Source organism: Tilletiaria anomala, assembly GCF_000711695.1.
Source record: "Tilletiaria anomala UBC 951 chromosome Unknown K437scaffold_94, whole genome shotgun sequence".
NCBI lineage: Eukaryota > Fungi > Basidiomycota > Exobasidiomycetes > Georgefischeriales > Tilletiariaceae > Tilletiaria > Tilletiaria anomala.
This window is the reverse complement of record NW_013546928.1, coordinates 52413-74754: the sequence shown is the minus strand read 5'-3', so window position 1 is coordinate 74754 and position 22342 is coordinate 52413. Positions and strand designations below refer to the sequence as shown.

General features: G+C 53.6%; 9 protein-coding genes across 9 annotated transcripts; 3 read left to right on the top strand and 6 right to left on the bottom strand.

Annotated features, from left to right (window-relative positions):
* Positions 1–934: 934 nt before the first annotated feature.
* On the bottom strand, positions 935–3069 carry K437DRAFT_258766 (uncharacterized protein). Its single transcript, XM_013385861.1, has 5 exons — positions 2454–3069; positions 1909–2394; positions 1715–1848; positions 1475–1643; positions 935–1412 (listed from the first exon to the last, which is right to left on the bottom strand). The coding sequence occupies exons 1-5, from the start codon at positions 2790–2792 to the stop codon at positions 993–995; spliced, it is 1548 nt and encodes a 515-aa protein (XP_013241315.1). The 5' UTR covers positions 2793–3069; the 3' UTR covers positions 935–992.
* Positions 3070–3206: 137 nt separating this feature from the next.
* K437DRAFT_258764 (uncharacterized protein) lies at positions 3207–5614 on the top strand. The gene is made up of 6 exons (XM_013385860.1): positions 3207–4020; positions 4080–4191; positions 4259–4520; positions 4587–4801; positions 4867–5162; positions 5228–5614. Exons 1-6 carry the CDS (start codon positions 3340–3342, stop codon positions 5540–5542), a joined length of 1881 nt encoding a protein of 626 aa, XP_013241314.1. The 5' UTR covers positions 3207–3339; the 3' UTR covers positions 5543–5614.
* Positions 5615–5684: 70 nt separating this feature from the next.
* On the bottom strand, positions 5685–6703 carry K437DRAFT_227481 (uncharacterized protein; the record flags this gene model as incomplete). The annotated part of the gene is made up of 3 exons (XM_013385859.1): positions 5685–5992; positions 6071–6384; positions 6495–6703. The coding sequence occupies 3 exons, from the start codon at positions 6701–6703 to the stop codon at positions 5685–5687; spliced, it is 831 nt and encodes a 276-aa protein (XP_013241313.1).
* Positions 6704–7235: 532 nt separating this feature from the next.
* On the top strand, positions 7236–8876 carry K437DRAFT_258762 (DUF171-domain-containing protein). Its single transcript, XM_013385858.1, has 4 exons — positions 7236–7348; positions 7443–7906; positions 7981–8285; positions 8359–8876. Exons 1-4 carry the CDS (start codon positions 7313–7315, stop codon positions 8835–8837), a joined length of 1284 nt encoding a protein of 427 aa, XP_013241312.1. The 5' UTR covers positions 7236–7312; the 3' UTR covers positions 8838–8876.
* Positions 8877–8881: 5 nt separating this feature from the next.
* K437DRAFT_227474 (PIG-U-domain-containing protein) lies at positions 8882–10209 on the bottom strand (the record flags this gene model as incomplete). The annotated part of the gene is made up of 2 exons (XM_013385857.1): positions 8882–9153; positions 9228–10209. The coding sequence occupies 2 exons, from the start codon at positions 10207–10209 to the stop codon at positions 8882–8884; spliced, it is 1254 nt and encodes a 417-aa protein (XP_013241311.1).
* Positions 10210–11488: 1279 nt separating this feature from the next.
* K437DRAFT_295913 (uncharacterized protein) lies at positions 11489–13923 on the top strand (the record flags this gene model as incomplete). Its single annotated transcript, XM_013385856.1, has 7 exons — positions 11489–11925; positions 12298–12411; positions 12481–12719; positions 12854–12870; positions 13211–13357; positions 13379–13654; positions 13711–13923. The coding sequence occupies 7 exons, from the start codon at positions 11489–11491 to the stop codon at positions 13921–13923; spliced, it is 1443 nt and encodes a 480-aa protein (XP_013241310.1).
* A 210-nt stretch (positions 13924–14133) lies between these two features.
* K437DRAFT_258756 (putative golgi adaptor HA1/AP1 adaptin gamma subunit) lies at positions 14134–17453 on the bottom strand. Its single transcript, XM_013385855.1, has 5 exons — positions 16835–17453; positions 16613–16754; positions 14598–16547; positions 14433–14525; positions 14134–14357 (listed from the first exon to the last, which is right to left on the bottom strand). The coding sequence occupies exons 1-5, from the start codon at positions 17227–17229 to the stop codon at positions 14256–14258; spliced, it is 2682 nt and encodes an 893-aa protein (XP_013241309.1). The 5' UTR covers positions 17230–17453; the 3' UTR covers positions 14134–14255.
* Positions 17454–18432: 979 nt separating this feature from the next.
* Positions 18433–20458, bottom strand: K437DRAFT_258755 (uncharacterized protein). The gene is made up of 5 exons (XM_013385854.1): positions 19894–20458; positions 19625–19817; positions 19136–19545; positions 18916–19031; positions 18433–18808 (listed from the first exon to the last, which is right to left on the bottom strand). The coding sequence occupies exons 1-5, from the start codon at positions 20181–20183 to the stop codon at positions 18726–18728; spliced, it is 1092 nt and encodes a 363-aa protein (XP_013241308.1). The 5' UTR covers positions 20184–20458; the 3' UTR covers positions 18433–18725.
* Positions 20459–21515: 1057 nt separating this feature from the next.
* Positions 21516–22262, bottom strand: K437DRAFT_191796 (uncharacterized protein). The gene has a single exon (XM_013385853.1). It carries the CDS (start codon positions 22178–22180, stop codon positions 21641–21643), a length of 540 nt encoding a protein of 179 aa, XP_013241307.1. The 5' UTR covers positions 22181–22262; the 3' UTR covers positions 21516–21640.
* Positions 22263–22342: the final 80 nt, after the last annotated feature.

Below are 22342 nucleotides of genomic sequence, written 5' to 3'. Positions count from 1 at the left end.
ATTTCCAGTGGGCCGACTTCTTGCCTTCGCCCAAGCGCGTGACGATCTAGCCCATGTACACTGCGCTCTGCCGTCACCCGCTCCCTGGCCGGCCGCTGGAAGACAAGTACTTGGCCGAGTTCTTCCGCCGACGGAGCGCAACGTGCGCGAAGCTCGACGCCATGGGCCTGAAATAACTTCCGTCCTCACAGGCGGAAGCGTTCCACAGTCCGAAGGGCTCTGGCACGTCGTTTGTGCGTTGACGTCTTTCACCGAACGTTACGCATTTGACAAAATTGTATGGCCGTGTATGAAAAGATCACGCTGTTAGCGCAAGGCCAATCCGACACGGAAGGATGGTAGAGCGATAATGCAGGCAAGAGGTACCCGCGATTGAAGACAGCGTCTCTCTGATGTACAACTCCTTCACAGTCAAGAGCTACTACGACTGGCTCAGCATACAGGAGGTGATACACGAAGCCAGCCAGCACATTCACCCACACCTCTGCCTCACTCATCACCCTAGCCCTAAATGTGGCTGGAATTTGCTTTGCTCTGATTCGGGACAGAGTGTTGCTTCAATTTCAATCCCTTAAACCATTGAAAGTGACTCCCTCCAAGAAATGTACCGCGCTACCTTGCCCACAGACATCACATCCGAATCAGCAGGCATGGCAACCACATACTAGGGTCCTCAACCTCACGAAAACAGCGGTAAGTTCGGCTTCAGCAGTCGAACGCTCTACCGTAATGTTCCCATACAGCCGACAGCCGAGCACTTTGAAGGATACCAACCCTGCATGAAGAAACTGACCAATACCAGCTTGCACCGCATCGCTGTAACCAGCGAGCATCTACGGGAACGAGAAGATGTCACATCATATATTTCCCGCCTTTCGCAACAGTCATAGCAGATATCCTTGGGCAGAGTTTGGGTTACGACTACAACCGATGGATTTCTTGCAGTTGCAAATGGCAATTTAATTCTACACTGTGGCTGACGAAATCGCTCGTCAAGTAACTACGATAGATTCTTCTCGCACTTCCTCAGTTGCAATCGATGCTGTCACTTCCTGCAAGCCATCCTTCGCCGAAAATCTCGAAGAATTAATGGTGCTTGACGTGGACTTGGCGGCTTCGGGCATGCTCGCCGGTACCTGGGGAAGCATGGGCTTCACGGTGTCGGCCGTTCTTTTGACAGGCTCTTCGCTCTTTGCATCTTGTTCCAGAGTCTCAAGCTCTTTCATGATCTCTTCCTCGTCTATCTCACCAGACGGAGGTACGCCGCTGCGAATCATCTCTTGGATCTCTTGCTGGTCTGCGATGGCGTCGGAAAGTTTCTGCATAGTGTTCTCGACGCGGTCCACTTGCAGAGACGGGTCAGAGAGAATCTTCTTGAGAGTTGTCGCTGAAAGCTCATACGCTGCAACGATCTGAAATGGAGAAAACCAGGTTGAAGTCGACGTTTCGCCAGCGAATTCTCACACATACGTACTTCAGCATCACCAGCTGCCTGCTCGATCTTGACCAAGACAGATCCGAGCGTCTCCACTGTGCCAGTGCGCTTCAGGAGCAGCTCTTCTAGCAACTTGCGCGAGCGTAAGTAGGATTTTGCTTGCTCTTGCGACCTTGCGCACAGCGCTTCTTTGATCTTTCTCGTGCACCTATAAAAGGTGAGAGGGATAAAAATTTAAGCAACCAGCCAATGAGTCCAGCCAATTGGAATCAAACGCACGCCTGTATACGCTCTCCAATGTCCACAATCTGCCGTTCGAGACTCATATGCGTTTCGCGCAAGCTCACAACGCTCTTATCTTGTAGTGTAATTGTTTGCGCGGCTTCACCCTTTCGCAGAGCAAATTTAACGATCTACAAGTGAAAAAAGCGGGATAAGAGAATCATCGTTAAGGTTTTCTTCTTTTTACTCACTTCATTATCGACAGAAACGGCGCTGTATTCCCTCTGAAGATGCTTCAGCAACGCATCGAGATCTCTCGCGCTAAGAGGCTCGCTCCCCGCGTTTGAAGCTCCCCATTTGGATACTACCCTTGTGCACAACTTTCCCTGAAAGTCATCCTTGGTGTAAAGAGAATCCAGCGAGGATAGCAGGGCCCTGTGCTCGTAGTGCTCCCGTAGCACAATCTGGGCCGCTTCATCTACAGCTTCCCAGCAGACCCAATCACCTTGAGCCTCCTTCCACGCTTTCGCGTCACCGCCTTCATCCTCATCATCTTCCGCAGACCCAACGCCAAGCTGGGCTAGCGCCCATGTAAGAACATCCATCGCTAATGATGATGCCACTTTCGTCGGAGAAATTAAGCGCCCTTTTGCCCCTTTTGACGGGCCGGGAAGCGCCTTCTCCGCTGCCATAAAATCTGATGCTCGCACCAACTCGAACGCGTTAGCAAGCTCGAGCTGTGTGAATGTAACCTTGTCAGCAAGATAAAAGCGACCGAGCGCTTCAATGGACTCACAATGACTGTGCCAAGCCCGAGCGGCCTCCCAACATCGCTGAGTGTCCACTTCTCCTTGAAGTCCTCGTTGACATGCATCACGATTCGATCAGCGCTGGAGGCTTTGCCTTTACCTTTCACATCTGCAGATGTAGTCGCAGTTGCCGCATCGCCTTGAATACCTCCTTTGAGCGTTTCTGTCAACACTTTTCTCCACCACTCAATGTTTGCCCGGAAGGACGCCGGGTTGGAGTTCTTGTGTCGGGACAGATCAGAGTAGAGCGAATGCAGACGAGATGAAGAGGCCTTGCGGTCTTGAAAGTCACGGTGCTTCGCCAAGTAGGCATGGAAAGAGGACATTGTAAATAGCGTGTAGAAGCAATGTACTTGTCCTTGCAATGTCGGAATGAAGACCCCAGATAGAGGTAGGAGGAACTGGCCAGAATGAACCTTGTGCCTGTCCGACCCTATCTCCCGAGCCGAAAGTTCGGATGACAGGAGCAGGGTTGCTCGCGAGAATTCCTAGCCACTAGATCCTCGCTACAAAAGGACTGAATGAATGAAAGTGTGCAGCGATGCAACAATCGAATATAAGGGATAAGCAGATGGCAAATGACGATATTGTGATAGGAGATTTATCGTCGTAGGCCTCTAACATAGTATCAGTACATAGACCAAGATGCTGTAGATTTAGTTGGCAATTGGCAATAGTATGCCATGCTGGGAGATTTTGCATATTCTACACGTCTACTAGAGTCTCATCTCGAAAACCTGAACAACTCCTGGTACCGACATCAACCATGGGTCATCGGGCTTCGATCTTGCCATTGTCATTGGCACCATTCCCCTTCATACGCTTTTTCCTGCACTACAGTCGTTGGAACGTATCAAGATATCACGGTGGACGATGACCTGGGCGCGGCAAGCCTTCGAGAGCTTCCGTCTCAGTGGCCGTGTGTTAGGTGGCGGCATTGCAAGCAACCGCTGCTGCCCTATCTCTTGCGCCGTTCTTGCCAGACGATCGATCACTTCTGGTATTGACAGCCTGTCCACCCTCTCAGGCGGTCCGTACAGCAGTCGCGTGAAGCCTTACTATGTCACTACTCCCATCTTTTACGTCAACGCCGACCCTCACATCGGTCATTTGCATTCTGATATCGTCGCCGATGTTCTCACAAGATGGAGCCGATTGCGATCGCGCGGCGTCTCTCCAAGAGCAGGTGCTCCAGGCGACATACTCCATGCGCGATCCCTCAATCCAGTGTTAACAACCGGGACAGATGAGCACGGTCTCAAAATGCAAAAGGTCGCAGAAGCTCTTGGGGAGCATCCTCAAAAGCTCTGTGATCGAGTCAGTCAGCGCTTTCGAGCATTGGCGGATGCAAGCAACATCAATTACACCCGCTTCATTCGTACAACGGACTGCGATCACAAAGCGGCTGTACGACATTTCTGGAAGCGGCTGGAGCAACGTGGATACATTTACAAAGGCAGTCATGCCGGGTGGTATGCCGTGTCAGACGAGGCCTTCTACCCTGAAGCTCAAGTCACAGATGTGAAGGATGAAGTCACTGGAGAGACGTACAAGGTGAGTTTGGCAATGTCTCTAAATCTCAGCTATTGTTTGCTCAGAAATCAATCCAAAAGATTGCCATTGAAACCGGACAACGTGTGGAATGGGCAGAAGAAGAGAATTACAAGCTCAAGCTGTCCGAAATGGCTCCGCACCTTCTGCAATGGTTGGAGCAGACTCCTTCGCGTGAGTTCATCACGCTGCAGCCATAAATCTCTATTACTGACTTTCCGACGGTCAACGTATGTCACAGCTGTGCAACCACACAAATATCATGCGCAAATTGTGGCAGAAGTGAAAGCGGGCTTGCAGGACCTTTCAATCTCCCGCTCATCGTCTAGACTCTTCTGGGGCATCCAAGTGCCAGATGACGCCAGCCAGTCCATCTATGTCTGGGTGGATGCTCTTACAAATTACCTCACTGCTACTGGATACCCTTGGCTGGGCTCCAGAGGTGATGAGAAACAGAGCGCGTGGCCAGCAGATGTGCATGTCGTGGGCAAGGACATCCTCCGGTACGTTTTGAACAACAGCCTGAGCAGCATCAGCAGTGCCCTGACAAGTCGCATGAATCCATACAGCTTTCATGCCATCTATTGGCCAGCGCTCCTGATGGCAGCAGGGCTCGAGCTGCCTCGCGTCGTCCTGACCCATGCCCATTGGACCAAAGACAAGTCCAAGATGTCGAAGTCGCGTGGTAACGTAGTCGACCCTTTCAAAGCTCTAGATGCCTATGGGGTGGATACGATGCGTTTTTTCCTTATGCGCGTCGGTGGGAATTTCGCTAATGACTCAGGTGCGCACGCATGTGTCTTGATCACCGCTTCTCGCCATGATGTCCACTGACACCTTGTGGTGCAGATTACTCGCATCACACACTTTTGGAGTTTCATCGCAAGTGTCTTCAAGGCCAGTTGGGCAATCTCCTGTCACGGGTGATGGCTCCGAAGATCGTGTCCAAGCTCTTACCGGCGGGAACAGCGTTGCACGAAGACGAAGTCATTGTCGAGCTTGCGCGACCTGCAGTTGGAGCTGGCAATGGCCCTGTCGAGCAGCTGGTCTCTGCTCTCACTGCGCTACCAGCAAATGTCGATGAGCACATGGAGCGTTTTGAGCTTTCAAAAGCATTGGAAGTGATCTTCGAGGTTATTGCAGTGGTGAGTCCTCGGCGCTGAGCCTTGTAATGACGGTCACTGACACAAGTGGCTTTCTGTCTTCAAAGGCAAATGAGATGATTCAGCATCTCCAGCCATGGTCGCCCAACACTGCGAACGAGAATGTAGCACGCGCGGTATACTTTACAAGTGAGACGCTGCGGATTTGCGGGTTGCTTCTGCATCCATTCATGCCAAGCAAGATGGAAGAGTTATTGCTCACTCTTTGCATCGAAAGAGGCGGTACGACGACAACAGAAGGCGATACGGGTGCGCGTAGCTGGGAAAGCTTACGAGTATTGAGGGAGAGCATCAAAGTGCAAGTATCGAAAAAGAAGGTGCAACATCTATTTCCCAAGCTGGACATTCCAGAGGAGTCATGATGCGTAGCTCACCATTGCAATACATTATGCGTCCTGGGCGCTGCTCGCCAAGCGCGCCCTCCTGTGGATGCCTTGCTGCAAATACTATAACTGCACACCGAATCGCTTTGCAAGCCACGCCCGTTCCAGAACAGACCTTTGCTCACACCGGCCCGTTCGGCCCCGTAAGCGACTCAGCGACCATTTGCTTTTCTAACTGCACTCCCTTGGCCAGATCTAATTCTTGCCCGTCTTTTGCCTGCAAGTCTGCGTTGGCCAGCTCCGGGATCTGACTGCCTTCGCGCTCCTCTCTCCATCGTCTGAGCGCCTCGATCGTGATGACTTTGAGGTTGTGCTTTGTCGCGAAAGCCAGACAGGCATCTCGTGCTGCAATGTTTCCCTCTGCGCTAGAGGGATCGACAAGCTCGCACAGGAGCGCAACGGGAGCTTTCCCGCAGGCTCTGCATAGATCTGTGCGCAGGATGGGGAAAGCGAGTGTGACTTGGATGTCTTTAAATCGCAGGCGTTAACGATAATGCAGCAACTCACCAACGCCCGCCTCTGTGTGCCCCTTTCGTACCCTGACGCCACCCTCGGTGTACCGGAGCGGGACCATATGCCCTGGTCTCGAAAAGTCTTCCGGCAAAACTTCCGAACTTTTGTTCGGCTCTTCTGCCCCGGCAAGCGCAAGCTTTCGCGCCGTTAGCGCGCGGTCATGCGCCGAGATGCCTGTCGTGGTGCCGTGCTTGTAGTCGACTGTCACAGTGTACGCTGTCTTGTGCTTTTCTGTATTGTTGGGCACCATCATGGGGATATGAAGCGATGTGAGAACAGAAGGGTGGACGGAAATGCAAATGTATCCGCTGCAGGCAATGCAAGCGGCAGCATCAGCAAAACGACATTCATGCGCAAGGGCGGGCGATACCATCGAGCATTGGGTCGCCTCTGCTTCTGAAGCAACAAAAGAACGCACCTTGTATGCCGAATAAACCAAGCCATCTGCTCAGTAGTGATGCTTTCTGCGGCCACGATCAGGTCTCCCTCATTCTCGCGATCTTCGTCGTCGAGCACGATTACGAACTCGCCTCTGCTGAAGGATTCGAGAGCTGAATCGATCGTATTAAAACCGCTGGTCGATAGAGATACGTCTGCGCCCGCTGACGCAACTGCTGGCGAAGGCATTTCCTCTCGAAGGAGAGGAGGAATCAGGCGAGCCGGGCCTGGTTTGGTCATCGCTCTCTTTTTGAGCTTTGGGAGGTATAGATGGCTCGCAACGCACAAGATATGAACTGCGATGGGCAGTCCGAGGAACCCAAGGAAAGTTCCTTCGTCTGCGACAAGGATAGAAGAGGGCGGGTTGTCCAAGTGTCCAATAAGAAGAGAGATGGCAAGAGAGAGAAATGCTTGTGGTCGATCCAGTGTCAGAGACGAGCGTCGTCTCTCGTCGTTGTCATAGTGGGTTCTTTCCTCTTCTCGCGCTCATTCTTTTCCGGCCCGGTTCGTCAACGTGAACCGGCTATAAAGAAAGAGGGCGCGGGGTTAGGGTTAAGACTAGGGCTAGGGTTACAGCGAGGAAGCATCTCATCGTTCGGTGCAACTCAGATTCTCCCGCCCGGCAGAGTTAGAATCTCTCGATGCTCCAGTCGATGGTGGTGAATGCAGACACCCAACTTTGCTCTGCCTTCAAGACCATGTTATGGAGCTCATGGGGTATGCCCTGGCAGCGTCACTGTTCTCCCGTTGAAGCTGGCTGCCCTGATATAGCACAGGCGATCGGAATACGAGCCAAAAATGGCGGACTTGACGCAGCTCAATCCACCCAAAAAGGTGAGTTCCCGCGAGGTCATCGATGAAACCCCGCCGACGGCTGTGTGCATGCAATCTCACTTGCCCCTCCTGGCACCACCATCTCCTTACACAGAAAAGCAAACCGAACAATCACCATCACGTTCAAGATGCCGCACACTCATCTATTTTGGATGAAGCGAATCGCAAAGAGGCCGTATCACCTTTCTACAGCCGCGTCAATCCGCACAAACCGTCCGCTTTTTCTCTACCTATCACTTCATCACACGGCAGCCGCAAGCATACTCTGAGCATAGCACTGCCTGGCAGTATCATACTCAACTCGCAGTCTCCCGAGCTGCGTGCAAGGCTGGTCGCCCACGTTGCGCGCGCTGCCGCTATCTTCAACGTGGATGAGATTGTCATCTTCAAAGAAGGACAAAGGGCAAAAGATACTGCTGTGCTCGAAAGTAGAGGCGGCTATGGAAGAGGGCGGTACAGCAAGGGTGCAAGTATCACCGAAGAGGAAGGTGGAACAGGCGATTCGTACGATGAGGATGCTTTCATGGCGAGAATCCTGCAGTATCTCGAAACGCCTCAGTGAGCGGAGCCGTACTCGATTACTTCCTTCACCGCACACTTGCGCTGACTCGAATGCACGGTGTCTCCCAAAGGTATCTCCGCAAGGTTTTATTTCCCATGCATCCTGATTTACGCTACGCTGGACTGCTACCGCCGCTAGACTTGCCGCACCATTTGAGGAGGGAAGACCAGGCACGCTACCGTGAAGGGGTCATCGTCAGCCCGAACGCCAAGAGCAGCTCCAAGCACAACAAGGACCCTATGAAAAGTGGAATGCAGGAATGGCTGATTGACGTGGGGCTTTGGGATAACGTCCGTACGGAGGCACCGGTGAGCGCGGGCTTGGCGGCGGATATGCGTGTCACGGTCGAGATGCCCAAGAATGAGAGTGGTAAAGGTGAGCCTCGATGATGACAAGAACACTGCCCAATGCAACGCCTGGTGACTAGACTCATTATCTATTCGTGCAGCAACACTTGTGTCCCCTCGCACGCCTGTCGAAAAGCAAGGCATGTACTGGGGCTACTCTGTCAGACTCTGCGACTCGCTTTCCCAAGCGCTCAGCAGCTCACCCTGGCAAAGCGGGACAGACGCGAGCGGTGATGGCGGCTACGACTTGGTCATCGGCACATCTGAGCGCGGGCAACCTGTCTCTCAGCTCTTAGCTCTGAGCGGTGGGGGGACGGGTGATGCGGCATGTGCAAGTAACGCGGGGATACCTCCTTTCCATCATGCAATGCTCGTCTTTGGCGGACTCAGTGGACTCGAGGTCGTGATCGAGCATGACAAGGGGATACCCTTGGGTGCGGATGATGCACACGAGCTCTTCGACCTCTGGATCAACGTCGCAGAGAACCAGGGCAGTCGGACGATCAGAACTGAAGAAGCTGTACTCATCGCGCTGTCGCGACTTGCGCCTGCTCTCGAGACGGCTGGCAGGAAGGTGTAACGACTCATCTTGATTTGTCTTATGTATCGTAATGCCTATCTCTATTATACCTGCGTGACCACGCGTTTGCTGTCTGCTTGACCCTCCACTGCGGATGGTGGCGGCGCCAGTGGCCGCTCTCGCTCCCATGCAAGCGCGCCCCAGGCCCACATGGCATCCAACACGCTCGATCCTCCTGCGAGCACAAAGACGAGCGTGATCGCGTAGAAGAAGTTGGCATTTCCCGATCCAGCGTGCAACCATAGGTGGTGAAAGAGCGGGAGAAGAAGAAGCGAATACGTGTAGAGAAGCGTCGTCACCGTTGGATAGCGGAGGTCTGCACGGAGAGCGCGCCAAAATGCAAAGCGTAAGTGAGATGTTAATACAAAGATCCAAAGAGGTTTGGCTCACATGGGAAAATCTCGGGATGTAACGACAGGAGGGCGAAGTAAAGGGCCGTATCCCCAAGTGTCGGGTACGACTTGAACACAGCCGTGATGCCGGACAGGACAGTGACAGCAAAGAGAGGATCGTAGGTGTATTTGATGCACAGCGGCGCACAGTAGCTGGCGAGATGGACGTTGAACGCAAGCAAGAAAAAGTTGCGAAAATGGTCGAAAATCTCGATAAAAAAGTACCACCACAGCCCGATGTTGGGGGTCAAGTCGGATACGATGAAGAGGTGCAGGTAGACTTGCCGCAACACGCCGGCAACATTTCCGTTGGAGAGAGGCCCAAGAGATAGGTACATTCCGCCGAATGTCAGCAGCGCCGTGAGAGAAACCAGCCGGAATGTCAGGCGTGGACTTGTGTGCTGTGTCAATGACGGTACACATCTGGCAGCCAGCATGACGAGCGCTGGTGCAATGATGATGGGGTATAGCGAGACGACTGCATTGGCGGACAGGGCAGCAGCGAAGAGAAAAGTGAGAAGGAATATCAACACACTGTTTCCTGCGCCCCCGTTCAGCTGACTCCTGCGAGACGCCAGGTATGAGATTGACGTTGCTAGCATCGTCACAAAACAAGTGAGAGTGTTGTATATGGTTGTCGAAGACATTGCCAGGCTTGTGGCTAAGACGAGCGGGTTGAACAGATAGAGCGCTGCCACTTTTGCCCTGCGATCTTCTCCATCGATGCTATTGCTGCTGTTCGTGGTTGCTTTCTCGGCATCGCCGTCCTTGTTGGCTTTTTGCCTCTCATAGGCTTGCACGTTGAGCTCGACCTCACGAGCACCTCGTATTCGACTGTACTTGTTCCGCCATGCAGCGCGTCTAGCTTCTGTGATTGCTAGAAAGATGGCGCCAAGCACGTCTAGCAGCGTAAAGAGCCATTGTAAAGGTGTAAACCTGCTAGCAGACTTGACAGCCAACGCGAACAGCCCTGAGAGCATCGCGTTCTTCTCAGTCTGTTGCTGCAGCTGGCTGAGAAAAGATCCGACACCTCCGCTCTCTCCCTCCCATCTCCCTTGGCGAGAGTATTCATGCTTTCGACTGCGCGCCCCACCGTACTTGTGCTCTGGTCTGAGGTGGAGTTTAACGGCTGGCGTTGCTACAAATGGTCGCAGGGCCCAGACCATGAGTGGCGAGTGATGAACGTGACCTGAGCTCCAAGGGTTCGAGCTGGTAATTTGTGGTACTTGCTGCGACTTTCCAGGTCGTTGTTCTTGATTTGATCCTGCCGGCACAGCATGCCGGCCTTGCTGCGTCAGGTCATAAGCGCGAGCGAGGTAGACGGCTTCTTTCAAGCTCTTGAGGCTTGTGCTAGGACTGGCAAGTTCTATGCTCTCTGCAAGATCTTGTAAAGTCGATGGGGGGAGAAGAGCGAATAGCGCCAGTCGGGACGCGAGCCCGAGTACTAACACGAGCTGCAGCTTCACCCTTGTTGATGATGGTGGGGACGTTGACGAACCCCCAGACACGGGTTTGCCGGCCGGCTGTCGACCATGGCCGGTTGCTCGGCGGGCCGGATCAGCGGCCGAGCGCGAAGCCTCGACGACCTCGTCCCCGCTTTCTTGAGGTATCATTTTGCTGTATCAGTTTGCCGCAGATGCGACAGTGGCCCAGTAGCTAGCTGAACTTTCGCTTGTCATAAAGACCCGCATGTTCTACAAAGAATGCAATTGAAGGAATGAGGCGCGTCCTGACGAGAGGCTGAAGCTGCACTGAATGGAAGCAGATCTGCAACCCTACATTCAATCCTGGCTGACATTGAGGTGGGATGTATGCAAATGATGTCATCGGGTCGTCGTCAAAGCCCCGCCTAGCGCGCATCCTTCTCTCATAAACACAATATACATGGTAGGGCGAGCGAACACCGTTCTGTTGGTACGAAGAAACGCCATGCGACGCGTAACGAGCGCGTTAAGATGAAGAAGGCTTCGCGTGATGTAACACAACCCAGGCCGCTGAAAAAGGGAGGCACATGCGTATCGCAATACGCCTGGCGCGACTTTCACAGCTCGCACACTAACTAAATATACGCTTTGCATAGGCGGTCGATGCAAGGCTGGGGCACTTCACAGCTCAGACTTGTGCATACTCCTCTCCCCGACTAAAAGAGATAGAAGGGTGGGAGCATCATCATGACCAGAATGTCAGACCCGAGCGCGGCTACGACATCAGCGCGGCCACGACATCAGCGCAGCAATAGCCAATATCCAAGACGATGCAATGCCAAGGATATCTCGTGGCCGTGACGAGCAGCCTGACAACCCAGCAAGCAAGCCGGTCGAGCACCTTCCCGAAACTGACAACCCTCCCGACCACAACGAAACACTCTCAACCATCAAAAAGACCGCTAAGGACACGCATCTGTCTGGGAGCAAATATAACAACCCAGCCGAGGCATCTGCAGCTGTGACCATTACTGCTGGAGGCTCTGCCGCAGTAGGCGGCCATGATTGCGCCAAGGCCATCGCTGCTCTTCGTTCGGCTGTACCATTTGACAGCGGTGCGCCGAGCTTCCTTGAAGAAACATGTGTACAGGATCTCGGATGGAACTACTTCGAAGGTGCAGGTGCACGGCTGATCCCCGTCCTGCATGGCATGTCGGACGACGAGCTCTGGCTGCCCATTCTCCGTCCGAACAACCAGACACACCACGTTAGGTGACTGGAAGAGCAAAACAATGACACTCAGGACGATGACAACAACGGTGCAGTTCAATCTGCAGAGAGTGCAGGATTCCTCGTTTCGAAGGTCAATGCTCGTCGACGCAGAAACAAGATCCACTCGATCTCAGCATCTCACTGCAGGAGGAATTCTCGCCAGAAAAGCTTCGCTCGACGCTTGAACATCTTAAAACATCGGCATTGTCTCGATGAACGCATTCTTCAAGCATACTTCACATATCAGGAGCTGGTGCCAATCTCTGCGCATGCTCTTCTTTACATTTTACGCCGTTACGTGGGCGCGCGACCTCCAGCCGGGCGTTATTTTGCGCTACTCATTGCCCTGATCGTGTCTGACGCGGCGCGTAGCACGCTCTTCCCGGCTGTACCACTGGCCATTATCGACGAGCGCATCGCAGATGCACGTCTTCCAGGTGTTGGCCAGCTCAGCACAGATGACAGCGCCATAGCAGCCGCAGGGACGTAGAAGGGAGAGGCCGTCGAGCAGGAAACGCGCAACTTTGCCACATCGCGATGAACCGTTCCCATCAGCACGGCTGATGGATGTACGACCTCCATAAACCACAAAAATGGTGAGAATGGTAACGAAGTCAATGAATTTAACGACATGAATCAAGATGAGGTGGACGTCGAGCACTTTGATGGAGACATATCAGATGACCAAGAAGCAAAGGAAGGAGGTGAGAAACTCAAGCCCGATGCTCTAGCTCCCATGCCATCCCTAGCTGAGGCAGTCACCGAGTGCACTGAGTTGAAGGCAGCTGCCGAAGGTGAGGCCAACAGTGTTCAAGCCCAGGATGGCAGCAAAGCGGAGATTAAAAGATCACATAAAGAAGGCGATAGAAAAGGCTATCTGGAAAAGCATGGTGCAATTTTTCTCAGTTTGAACGAGGTTGCCGATTAGTGGGAAAGGCTGGAGAAGTGCGTGCACAACAATCTTTTCACAAAGCATAGATATTTTATACTGACGATTTTCTGCCACCGCAGGGCTCTTTCGCTGACACCACCGTTTGCGAAGTGGATGCCCCGCTATCGCCTTTCATCATTTCTCGTCCCCGTTCTTCTCGCAGCAGCAGTTTTGAATGCAATGCTGGAGTAGTGGTCCACTACTCGCGCTATAGGCTTCGGCTTCAACCAGCCCCTCTTTCAACACCTTAAACCCGTGCTCGCAATCGCGTTTCTCAAGATGTACTTTTCTCAGTGGTGTCTGTAATGGGAGCTACGCAACAACATCTTGAAAAGTATCCCCATCAATGCGCAGCTTGACCTCACACTCCTCCGCATTCGAGAGCTGAACCGATGCCTACTGCCGCCACGCATGGGCGCGGCGACCCCCTCCTCCTTTCACGAAGGTGCGGCCATGGCCGTTCACCCGGATGTCCCCGAGGAGCATCGCGACGAAATAGCGGTACATGCTTCCAATCACTAGCCGCAGCAGGAGCAGGACGCGAAAACTGTTTCGAGCCAAGGTGGCAGCGGGCAGCCGATGAACAAGAAATATGCCCCCTTCCTTGGCTTACGCAAGGACTGTGTCAAGATTGGCGTCGAGACGTTTCTTGGCGGTAAATGTGTGGAGACGTCCATCAGCCCTCTGCCCGCCAAGAGCCGATTGGTACAGGATGCTATTACTGCCAAGGGCAGGCGTATCGGCGATGGGCCCATCGGCTTCCACGCACGCCACAAGAACAAGCGAGGCCTCATATTTGTAAGCACGCGGGCTACGAGCGCATCTCTTTCCTTTGAGCGCGTCGATTGCTCAAGGGCAAGTCCAAGAGCTTGTATTCGATCAAGCACATGATCGAAGGAAGCAAAGACCTTCAAGTTACGGAAGAAGAATTGCTGGCAAAAGCCAAGAATGGTGACGGCGGAGATACCGTGCAACAGTCTACGCTAATCAGCAAAGCCGTCGAAAACAATGCGCCGATCCACGAAGTCGACGGCCTCTCTTGGGTTTCCAAGCTCGTCATCAGCTAGGTACTCGGTAGCGAGGTCACTGATGGCATGGAGATCGTCGTCTCGCCAGCCAAGTTGTGCAAGCTTACTGCCAACAACTGACACCATGGGGCTTTCAAAGATTGGTCGCTATCGGAAAGAAAACGTGGAAGTTGTTCTGATGCATTCCTGATGGGACCGCAATGTCATTTCAAAAACAGCTCCTGGCTCCTTCAAGAAACACGCATTTGGCTCGTTAATACGCATTGCACGCATACCTGTAGAACTACGTCTGCAAGGATTGTAAAACTACAATCAAACTTTAATCCGCCGTGTCTAATATAGTAAATGGGATATCTTGCGCCAGGTACAAATCATCCAAGCAGGTTTACGGGAAAGCCTGAAAAGTCTACTTGGTCTTGCACCTCTTCACCGTTTGCATTGAAGCCGACCCGCAATCGCAGACGCACCTGCGCCTGTGGCATTCGCGTGGAGACGTTTGTGTCAGGCTTGTCTCAAGCAAATCTTAATGTCAAGACAACATCACTCACTCCCCGAGGCGCCATCACGCGCATCTGTTGTGTCGCAGCCTCACCCGGTGCAAGGGCTTGGCTTGAGATGGCCAGCATTTGTAGCCTTTGACTCTGCAAAGCAGGGTTCAGCGGGGAACGTGATCAACCAAACGTGACACAAAAGAGTTGAACGCCAGATATTACCTTCGGAACGGCGGCCTGAAACTTGATGTCGGATATCTGCTGGCTTCCAGTCACTTTGAAGTTGGCCAGGATGTTAACGACATCAGGTCGCATGGGGCTTACTTGCGGTGTGAGCGTGATGTTGAGGCCCTTCTGGTCGTAAGCGCTGTAGGCAACAACAGAACTTGAACCCGCAAGCGCTGGTGCTGGTGCTTCTGTCTGCGAAGAAGACGAAATACCCACCCCTCCTAACAGATCCAGGCCGCCTAGGTCTGAGTTGGCTGATTGAGCCGGAACAGGCTTCGGCGCGGCGGAAGATGCAGACGGCAAAGCTCCGCTGTGGCCGAACAGGCCCATGATATCATCGACGCTCGCCTTGGGTGGTGCAGCGGCAGCTGCATTCGAAGCGGCAGCATCCACAAGGCCACCCCCGCCAAAGATATCGGCGAGGAGATCCTGCGTGCTTTGCTGCGAAGAACCTGCCCCGGGCGCTGTGCTGACACCATTCCTAGTACCTACCGCTGCCCCTGCCGCTACACTTCCGTCAGCCACGAGGTCGTCGCCGCCCATCAGGTCGAGGAGGTCGTTCTTGTCCACCTTTGTCGAACCGACCGACTTGTTCTCGTTGACAGTGCCCACGATAGTCGCTTTGACTTCGGGCAAAGGCATACTCTCGAGCACACCTTCGCTGATGTCCGGCCGCCGGAGCAGCGCGCTGTACTCAACAGAACGCTGCTGGATCTCGACCTCGACGGTCGAGTCGAAAGACCGGAGGATCTGCTGCACGCGCTGGATCTGCGGCGCATCGCTGCTGCCTATCCGGCTGGTGAGCTTGGCGAGGGCAGTGAGGATGTACTGGCGGATGTGGCTATTGATATATGGCGAGTTGAGAAGTGCATCGAGCAGGTCCACAATGTCCTTTGGCTTGACTTCCCGCACGAGCTCCTCGTCTTCAAAGTTACCGCCTTGAAGCAGCACCTCGCCAAACTCTCCAATTACCCAGACGGCAGCGAGCGTCAGTGACTCTTGCGAAAAGTCCGCGTGCACGGCGGAGAAGAGCTTCTGGACAGTGTATGCTTGAAGTTCTGGCGTATGGCACACAAGTCGAATGAAGCTGCTGAGCACGTCTTCGCGCACGTAGTTGCCTGCCAGCTTGAGCACACGCAGGACAGTGTCGATGTGCCACCTCTTGTTGGGAGCATACTTTTCCGCAGCAAGGCAAATATGCGTCGTCATCCCTAGCTTGAACTCGTTGTCCGCTACCTGCAAAAAGGATAGAAGCTCGCGCGTGAGGACGCGGACATTGGACTCGTTGATGAGAGCGTAGGACAACTCGAGCGCTCGTCGACGGATGGAAATGTCGCCATCGCGCAGGCAGTCGAGGATGATATTGCGGTGACGTTGCACGGCGTTCGTGTCCAGCGAAACGACCTTGTTGAGCGTGTTGAGCGCAACATAACGAATATTGTTGTCGCGATTGCCCAAAAATTTGCCCAGGATGTTGATGGCCATGACGCGCAGCCCGTTCTCCGCTTCAATATCAAGAATGGTGAGGACCGTCTCGTAGAGGATCGCATTGCCCACGTTCTTGCTCGCCTCTGTATTCGTTGCGACCTGCGCTAGAATGTCGTTCATACTCTCGCTCACCGCCTGATGGCCTTTACCCAAGATGCGCAAGAGCCGCAAAATCTTAACCTGCAGAAACGGGTCTGTGATACCGCTGACGTCGTGTTCTGGTGAATAACCTGTCGTCACAAGTGCCTTGAGGTGCCTGACGAGCAGTGGTACGCATTTGCGGAACGCGTCCAGCGTCTCCTCCGATGGATCTACATGGACGATCTCGATGGCGAGAGTGACCGCACAGAGCAGAACGCCATGATTCTTGTCCGAAAGGAGGGAGCGTGTGCGTTCTTGAAAGTGGTCGAGGAGGTCGGGTACCTTTCGGACGATGCGCATAGCGCAGAGAGCAGCCTGCACAAGCATAAGGAGATAAGTAAATGAAATTGAAAAGCACCAAAAGCATCTGTGAGGCTCACTTTTCGACGGATGTAGGTATTACTGCTTCCCATGAGCTTCTCTACCTCGTTGCAGAGATCTCGCGACATTTCCTCCGACGCAATATTTCCGAATGTGCAGAGCGCCAGCCCGACGATGTACATGTTAGAGTGGTTCATGTCGCTGGAGGATGAGAGAAGAAATGCTCGAATGTCAGTAACCACCGTATGCTGCCGCCCCTTCAAGCCACTCGACAAACTCGCTTTTTGAGACCATTCGTGACGAGCGTAAGCACCTCGGTGTTCTCATCGAGCAGCAGCATGATCCCCAGATACCCGAGCCTCTTGTCGGTGAAGCGCGGCGTGGCGACAAGCTTGAGGCACTCGATCTGCCCAAAGTGGGCCGGGTAGCCAAGCATATGAATATAGAGCAGCTTGGCGATGTTATTGTGCCGCGCAAGCGGATCCTCGTCCTTGAATGCCGTCCGGATAGATGCGGACTCCTTCTGGATAAGGTTGCGCTCGTCGGCCAATGTCTTGCACGCCCGAATGGCCTTGATGAGTGCCTTGAGGTTGTACAGGCCAGCGCTGGCCATCAGGCCACCCAAGCGCGGATCCAGTGCGGCGACCTGCTGCTGCTTGGCAAAAAAGGTCGACATGGTGGGCGATCCTTATGAGCAAGCGCAAGGCAACTATGTATGTCTGTGACAGTTAAGCCCGAAGTGCCGGTGGTGCGCTGTACTGGGCCTGCAGCCGATGGTGCCGACTCTCAGAGCTCTGGAACGGGTACTGCAGACCTCGCAGCAATATCCGCAGTCCAGACTGCGCCTGCGGGCCTTTTGATCCGGGATCGCAGCTGTGCAGCGGATTGTCCTGGAGAGTCTCCAAGCTAGCATTCAACGAGAAGGAGGAGGGATGGGCTTCCAACTTGATCTGAATGAAGGTAGTCGTCGCGCACCACAACAACAAACTGCCCCAGTGCCCGAGCCGACACGACCGCCAGCAGCCCTCTCGTCCTTCACTCGTGCGGAGCAGACAGAAAGTAGGGTTAGACAACAGCAAGGTACACATACTTTGTTTCATTGATTACTACGGCCTTATCGTAGTGTTTGTATGAGCTCCGCAGAGTTAGGCAGTGATAAAAAGAGCGCAAATCGAAGATAGTAAAGTAGCATTCACCATCCTTTTGGTCTGAACCGTCCCCCAGCTGAAAGGGGGAGGGCTTGCCTTTCAGCAGGACGAACCGTACTGCGGACGCCGTAGTGCGTTCTGCGAAAGCACCACAGTGCTTAACAGTGCGCCCGCCACGCAACACGCATCGAGACTCAACCCTTGTTGTTCCACTGCTCGTTCAATTCGCTCAAATTGGTAACCTAGAACGCACTTGCTGAGTAGGAAGCGACCCGAGACCATCTACATACATGTATCCCGTGTCCTTATGCTCTCCCTTTCCGAAAAGTCTTCCGCACTAGTACGGCACCACCTCGTCAACCACGACAGAACACAGCCAGGGATGCCCTGGGCACTCACGGTAGCAATGGCTGCACCTACTTAACTCGACAACCTCAGGATAGCCCAAAGCTCCTGAAACTTCTGATCAGGCGCCACGTGGTCGTATGCTATCGCCATTATAGCGAGAATACCAATCCCTCAGCAAGTGCAACTTAATGGCGTGTTCGCTTCAAGATGTAAGCGTTAGGCCATCGATCTCGCTGAACCCGGTTAGTTTATCTATTGGGCAAACGAGATCACTCTGTATCGGCGCTTGTCCGAGAGGCTCGCACTCAGGTCTGTGCCGCAGGCTACGTGACGAACTAGTCGAACTGTTTCAATTCTTTTCCAGCGCGAACTCCGCGCCCTGCGTTTGCGAAACGGAAGACAGTATCAGGAAGAGTGGTGTATGAGCTCACGGCGGCCGCTGTTGACGAATCTGTCAGCGCACGGATCGACAAATGCAATCGCTAGGATTGCATTCCGGGTTTCCTTGCCGCTGGCGAGGTTGGAGACTTGGTGGGCGACGAAGGTGACGAAATGAGTAAACGAAGCAGGTGAAGGCGAGATGCAACCTTGTAAACACAAGTCGAATTCAGTCATACATATTGATTTCTCATCCCAGTGTGACAAAAAAGCACACCGAGCGCCAAAAACGTGGAGCTTAGGCAGAACCAGTGCTGATCGCCTGTTGTTTCTCGAAATGTTCACGACCAAGCTCGACATTCAGCTTGATAGCAGCGAGTTCTGCGAGCACGACCAAAGAGGAAGAATGAGCTTTCGATTCGCGAATATCGCACTGTTCCAAGATCCGCAGACAACTCTTTGGAAGCCATAAATGAAAAGGTACGCACGTATTCGCGGGTCTGCGACAATGACCATGACGTATGTATTCGTCGTCAACAGATCGAGATATGCGGTGTATGTCGCTCCGCGGATTTCCAGACCTTGAAACTGCGCTTGCAGCTTCCTGCAAGCGCATTTGCGAGAAGCAGAGGAACGAGGGGAGCTCAAGTCAGTGGGCCCTCGAACCAGGGTAGTACAATATCAGCAATGAGCACGGCCAAAACTTACGCGCATGAAGATTTGAGGTTCTTGATCAGCTCGCTGATCTTTTCAAACCGTTCGGGACTCAGCTTTCGCCCCTTTTGCGTGCTAACCGCCGCTCCGTGCAGCTCCGACGTGGAGCTGCTACCGATGCTCGACGTCGATGCTGAAGGGTGCGACGCCCCTAGCTCTGCTGCTTCGTTGCCCGCTTTCGAGCACATGGATGTTGCGGAAGCATCGGCATCAGCACCATTGCTGCCAGGGGTTTCAATATTGGAATCGACATCCGGCTGCTGTGTGCTGCGCGAGATGACGAGGAAGGTCGACTTTTCGAAAAGGACGACCTCGGCCGCAGAGCATATTCGTGCGAACTGCGCAAGATGCCGCTCGAGCGTAGCGATGTTAGGAATGAGCGCGTGGACGATGAGAGACCAGGCCTATGCAGAGAAATAGATAACCAGGCCGTCTGACATGAGCTCGAGCTGTGCCTGGCCGTAAGCACAAGGTGGCACGCACCCGATATAGTGTCTCGTCCCAGATGCTGGTGGGGAAGAAGGTAACGGGTCTACCCTCACTCTTCTTTTTGAGCTCCGCTACTCGACTTGCATACACGGATTTCCGGCGAGAAGCATCAACAAGGTCCATTTTGTGAAGCAGGCAAAACACGCCCGCTTCCGGGGAGTTGCTTTGCAAAGCCGAAAGGCAGTCCCTGCGCAAGAAAGCAGTCAGCATAGTTGGCCATTGATGCATGATGCTGGAATGGTTTCGATTTGGTCATCACGCACTTGAAATAGCGCACGTCTTTTCCCCACTCGCTCTCTTCTCCGGTTAAGTCGAAAACGTAAATCAACACGCCGACAGCAGAAAAGACCTGTTGTCTTTGGCTGTCCAGATAGCTGTCCATGTAGCTCTGCTGGCCGCCGCAGTCCCAAAGGTTAAGGACGAGGTTGCCGAGGAAGCGCACATGCGAGTGCTCGACGTCTAATGTGGAGCCGAGGCGGCGTGTGTCGCTTGCCTTGTAGGACGAGAAAATCAAGGAGCGCATGGACGTCTTGCCGCAGCCCGACTTTCCCATCAAGAGAACCTAATAAACAATATAAGGGAAACAAACAACCCCATTTCAGCAGGATTATCACGATCTCAGTAGTAAATGAGGCTATATCAGAGTCCAAAATGCGCCAGCCAGCCAGAAAGAACGCAACCTGCAAGCCCACCAACGCACCTTTTTCTTCATTTTGGCGAAGAGTGCTCGGGGCACCCAGCGGTCCTTGTACCGATCCAGCTGCGCTATCGATGCATCATACGGCTGTTTTGCGTAATATTTGGGCAGTCCGCCTGCTCGGTGGGCCGGGCAAATGGGAGAAAATGAGGACCCGCTCCGTTCAACGATGATGGTCGAGATCGGGATGCGCGTGTAGCGTCGACGATGAGATGACCCCTCGGTATCTCTGGTGCCTATGAATATTCTTTTTCTTATATACTTTTCGAAAATGATACGGAAAAGAAATCGCTGATGCAAGCGGTTACAGCCAGCGACGCGCAACCTTAGATACATGCATAGTGTGTGAAGCACGGGGGCGTCGGGACATGAGCTACACAGGCCGCCCACTTATCTCATACATACCTGGGCTGGGAATCGCCACCAACTCAATCTCTTTGGGGGAGGAAGCGCTGTGTCTGGCGCTCAATAGTCATGCAGCAACGTCATCTGCCACCTCCGAAACAAGCGCACTGGAATGCTCGCAGCAAAGGGGCAGCAAGATCTCGAGGGCGAACACTCTGCGAACGCCTTGGGTAAAGCCGGTCGGTCATTGGGTATATCAGCTAGGTCAACTCGTCCTACAAGCTCCAAATCCCATCTTCGATTAGTACAACGATCCGACGCCTGTCCCACATCGTACCGCGCACAAGACACTTCCTCAAGCTTCAGGTCTTGATCTGGAACGATACGATGCATTTACTGCTAGACACCTGGCAACTTGCGGAGCCACCATTAAAATCTTCGGCATCCGATGCTTTTCAAGAAGCCCGGGGCATGCATAGTTTGCGCGTCTGATGATGGGTTCGTCACTTCTTGGTAGGTTTTCCATCCCCCCTTCCTGCTCGCCACGCATTTATAAACTTGGATCTTCCACACTGCTCTCTAACCATTGAGCACATCCCATAGAGCCAGAGCCCGGACGTACCGGGATCCCGAACTCGCTCCATACAGCGACCGTCGGCTCGCCATGTGAGATATTTTGGAAAGTGCTGGAGGCCCACCTCAGCCCTCGTCGTCTCCATCCCTCCCTACATCATCTTCGGCTTTCCATGCCACCCAAGCGACTTACAAGGTTTCAGAAACTGGCGTCGACGCCGGAAATGCTGTCCTCATCATGAAACTATTTCCGGTCCTCGCCACCCTCTCTCACCTCGTCACCGCTTGCGTTCCCGACGGGTAAGCTGTCGTCACTGAGCCCCGAGACGCTTGAGGCTGCCATAGTGCAGGCTCATGTCGTCGTCAAGAAAGCCGCAGCAGCGGACCGCCTGGCGTCACGGAGGGTTATGATTAAGGCTGTAATGGAGGTACCGCCACGCGCAGCCTTTCACTCTTGATGCGGCGCGGGATGTGGTAAAGCAGCATAGCTTGTACGAAGTCAAGTTCGGCGCAAACGGAGCACGCATAGACCGTTTTCTTTGTGCAGCTACCGATAGGCTCAGAGTCATGTTTCCATGGTCCGGTGTTTGACGCCGAGCTGATGCACGAGGACGTTCCCAGGACGATCGCCACACTGTCCGAACTGTTTCAGAGGCAAGCCGAATGTACGCTCGGCAGCGTCGACCCCGCGCCCAAGAACTCGTGCAACTATCAGAGCGCCGGCGGCAGCAAGACCAACGGCGACGCGGCGATCGAGCACAATGCGCCGCTTGAGACGCTGCCGCCAACCCCAGGCGCCACAGCCCGCAATCCTGGGGCGCAGACCCTCGCCAACACCTTGAAGAGCATCGGCACCTGAGAGAATTCAGCCAGACAACGCCATTTCCACTTTTTCTCCCCAACACCCGATCTACCCTTGTATCTATTGAGACCATCTATGTGCTTCTCATTCATCATTGCTCATAACCCAGACATTGCGATAGAATGTTGCAACCACAAAGGGAGCGTCGTTTGTCACGGTGAGGTTATCTTCCTACAGTCTGCGGCCACTGATACGGACAACATCAACCATGCCCTCCACCTCTGCCCTCCAGGCC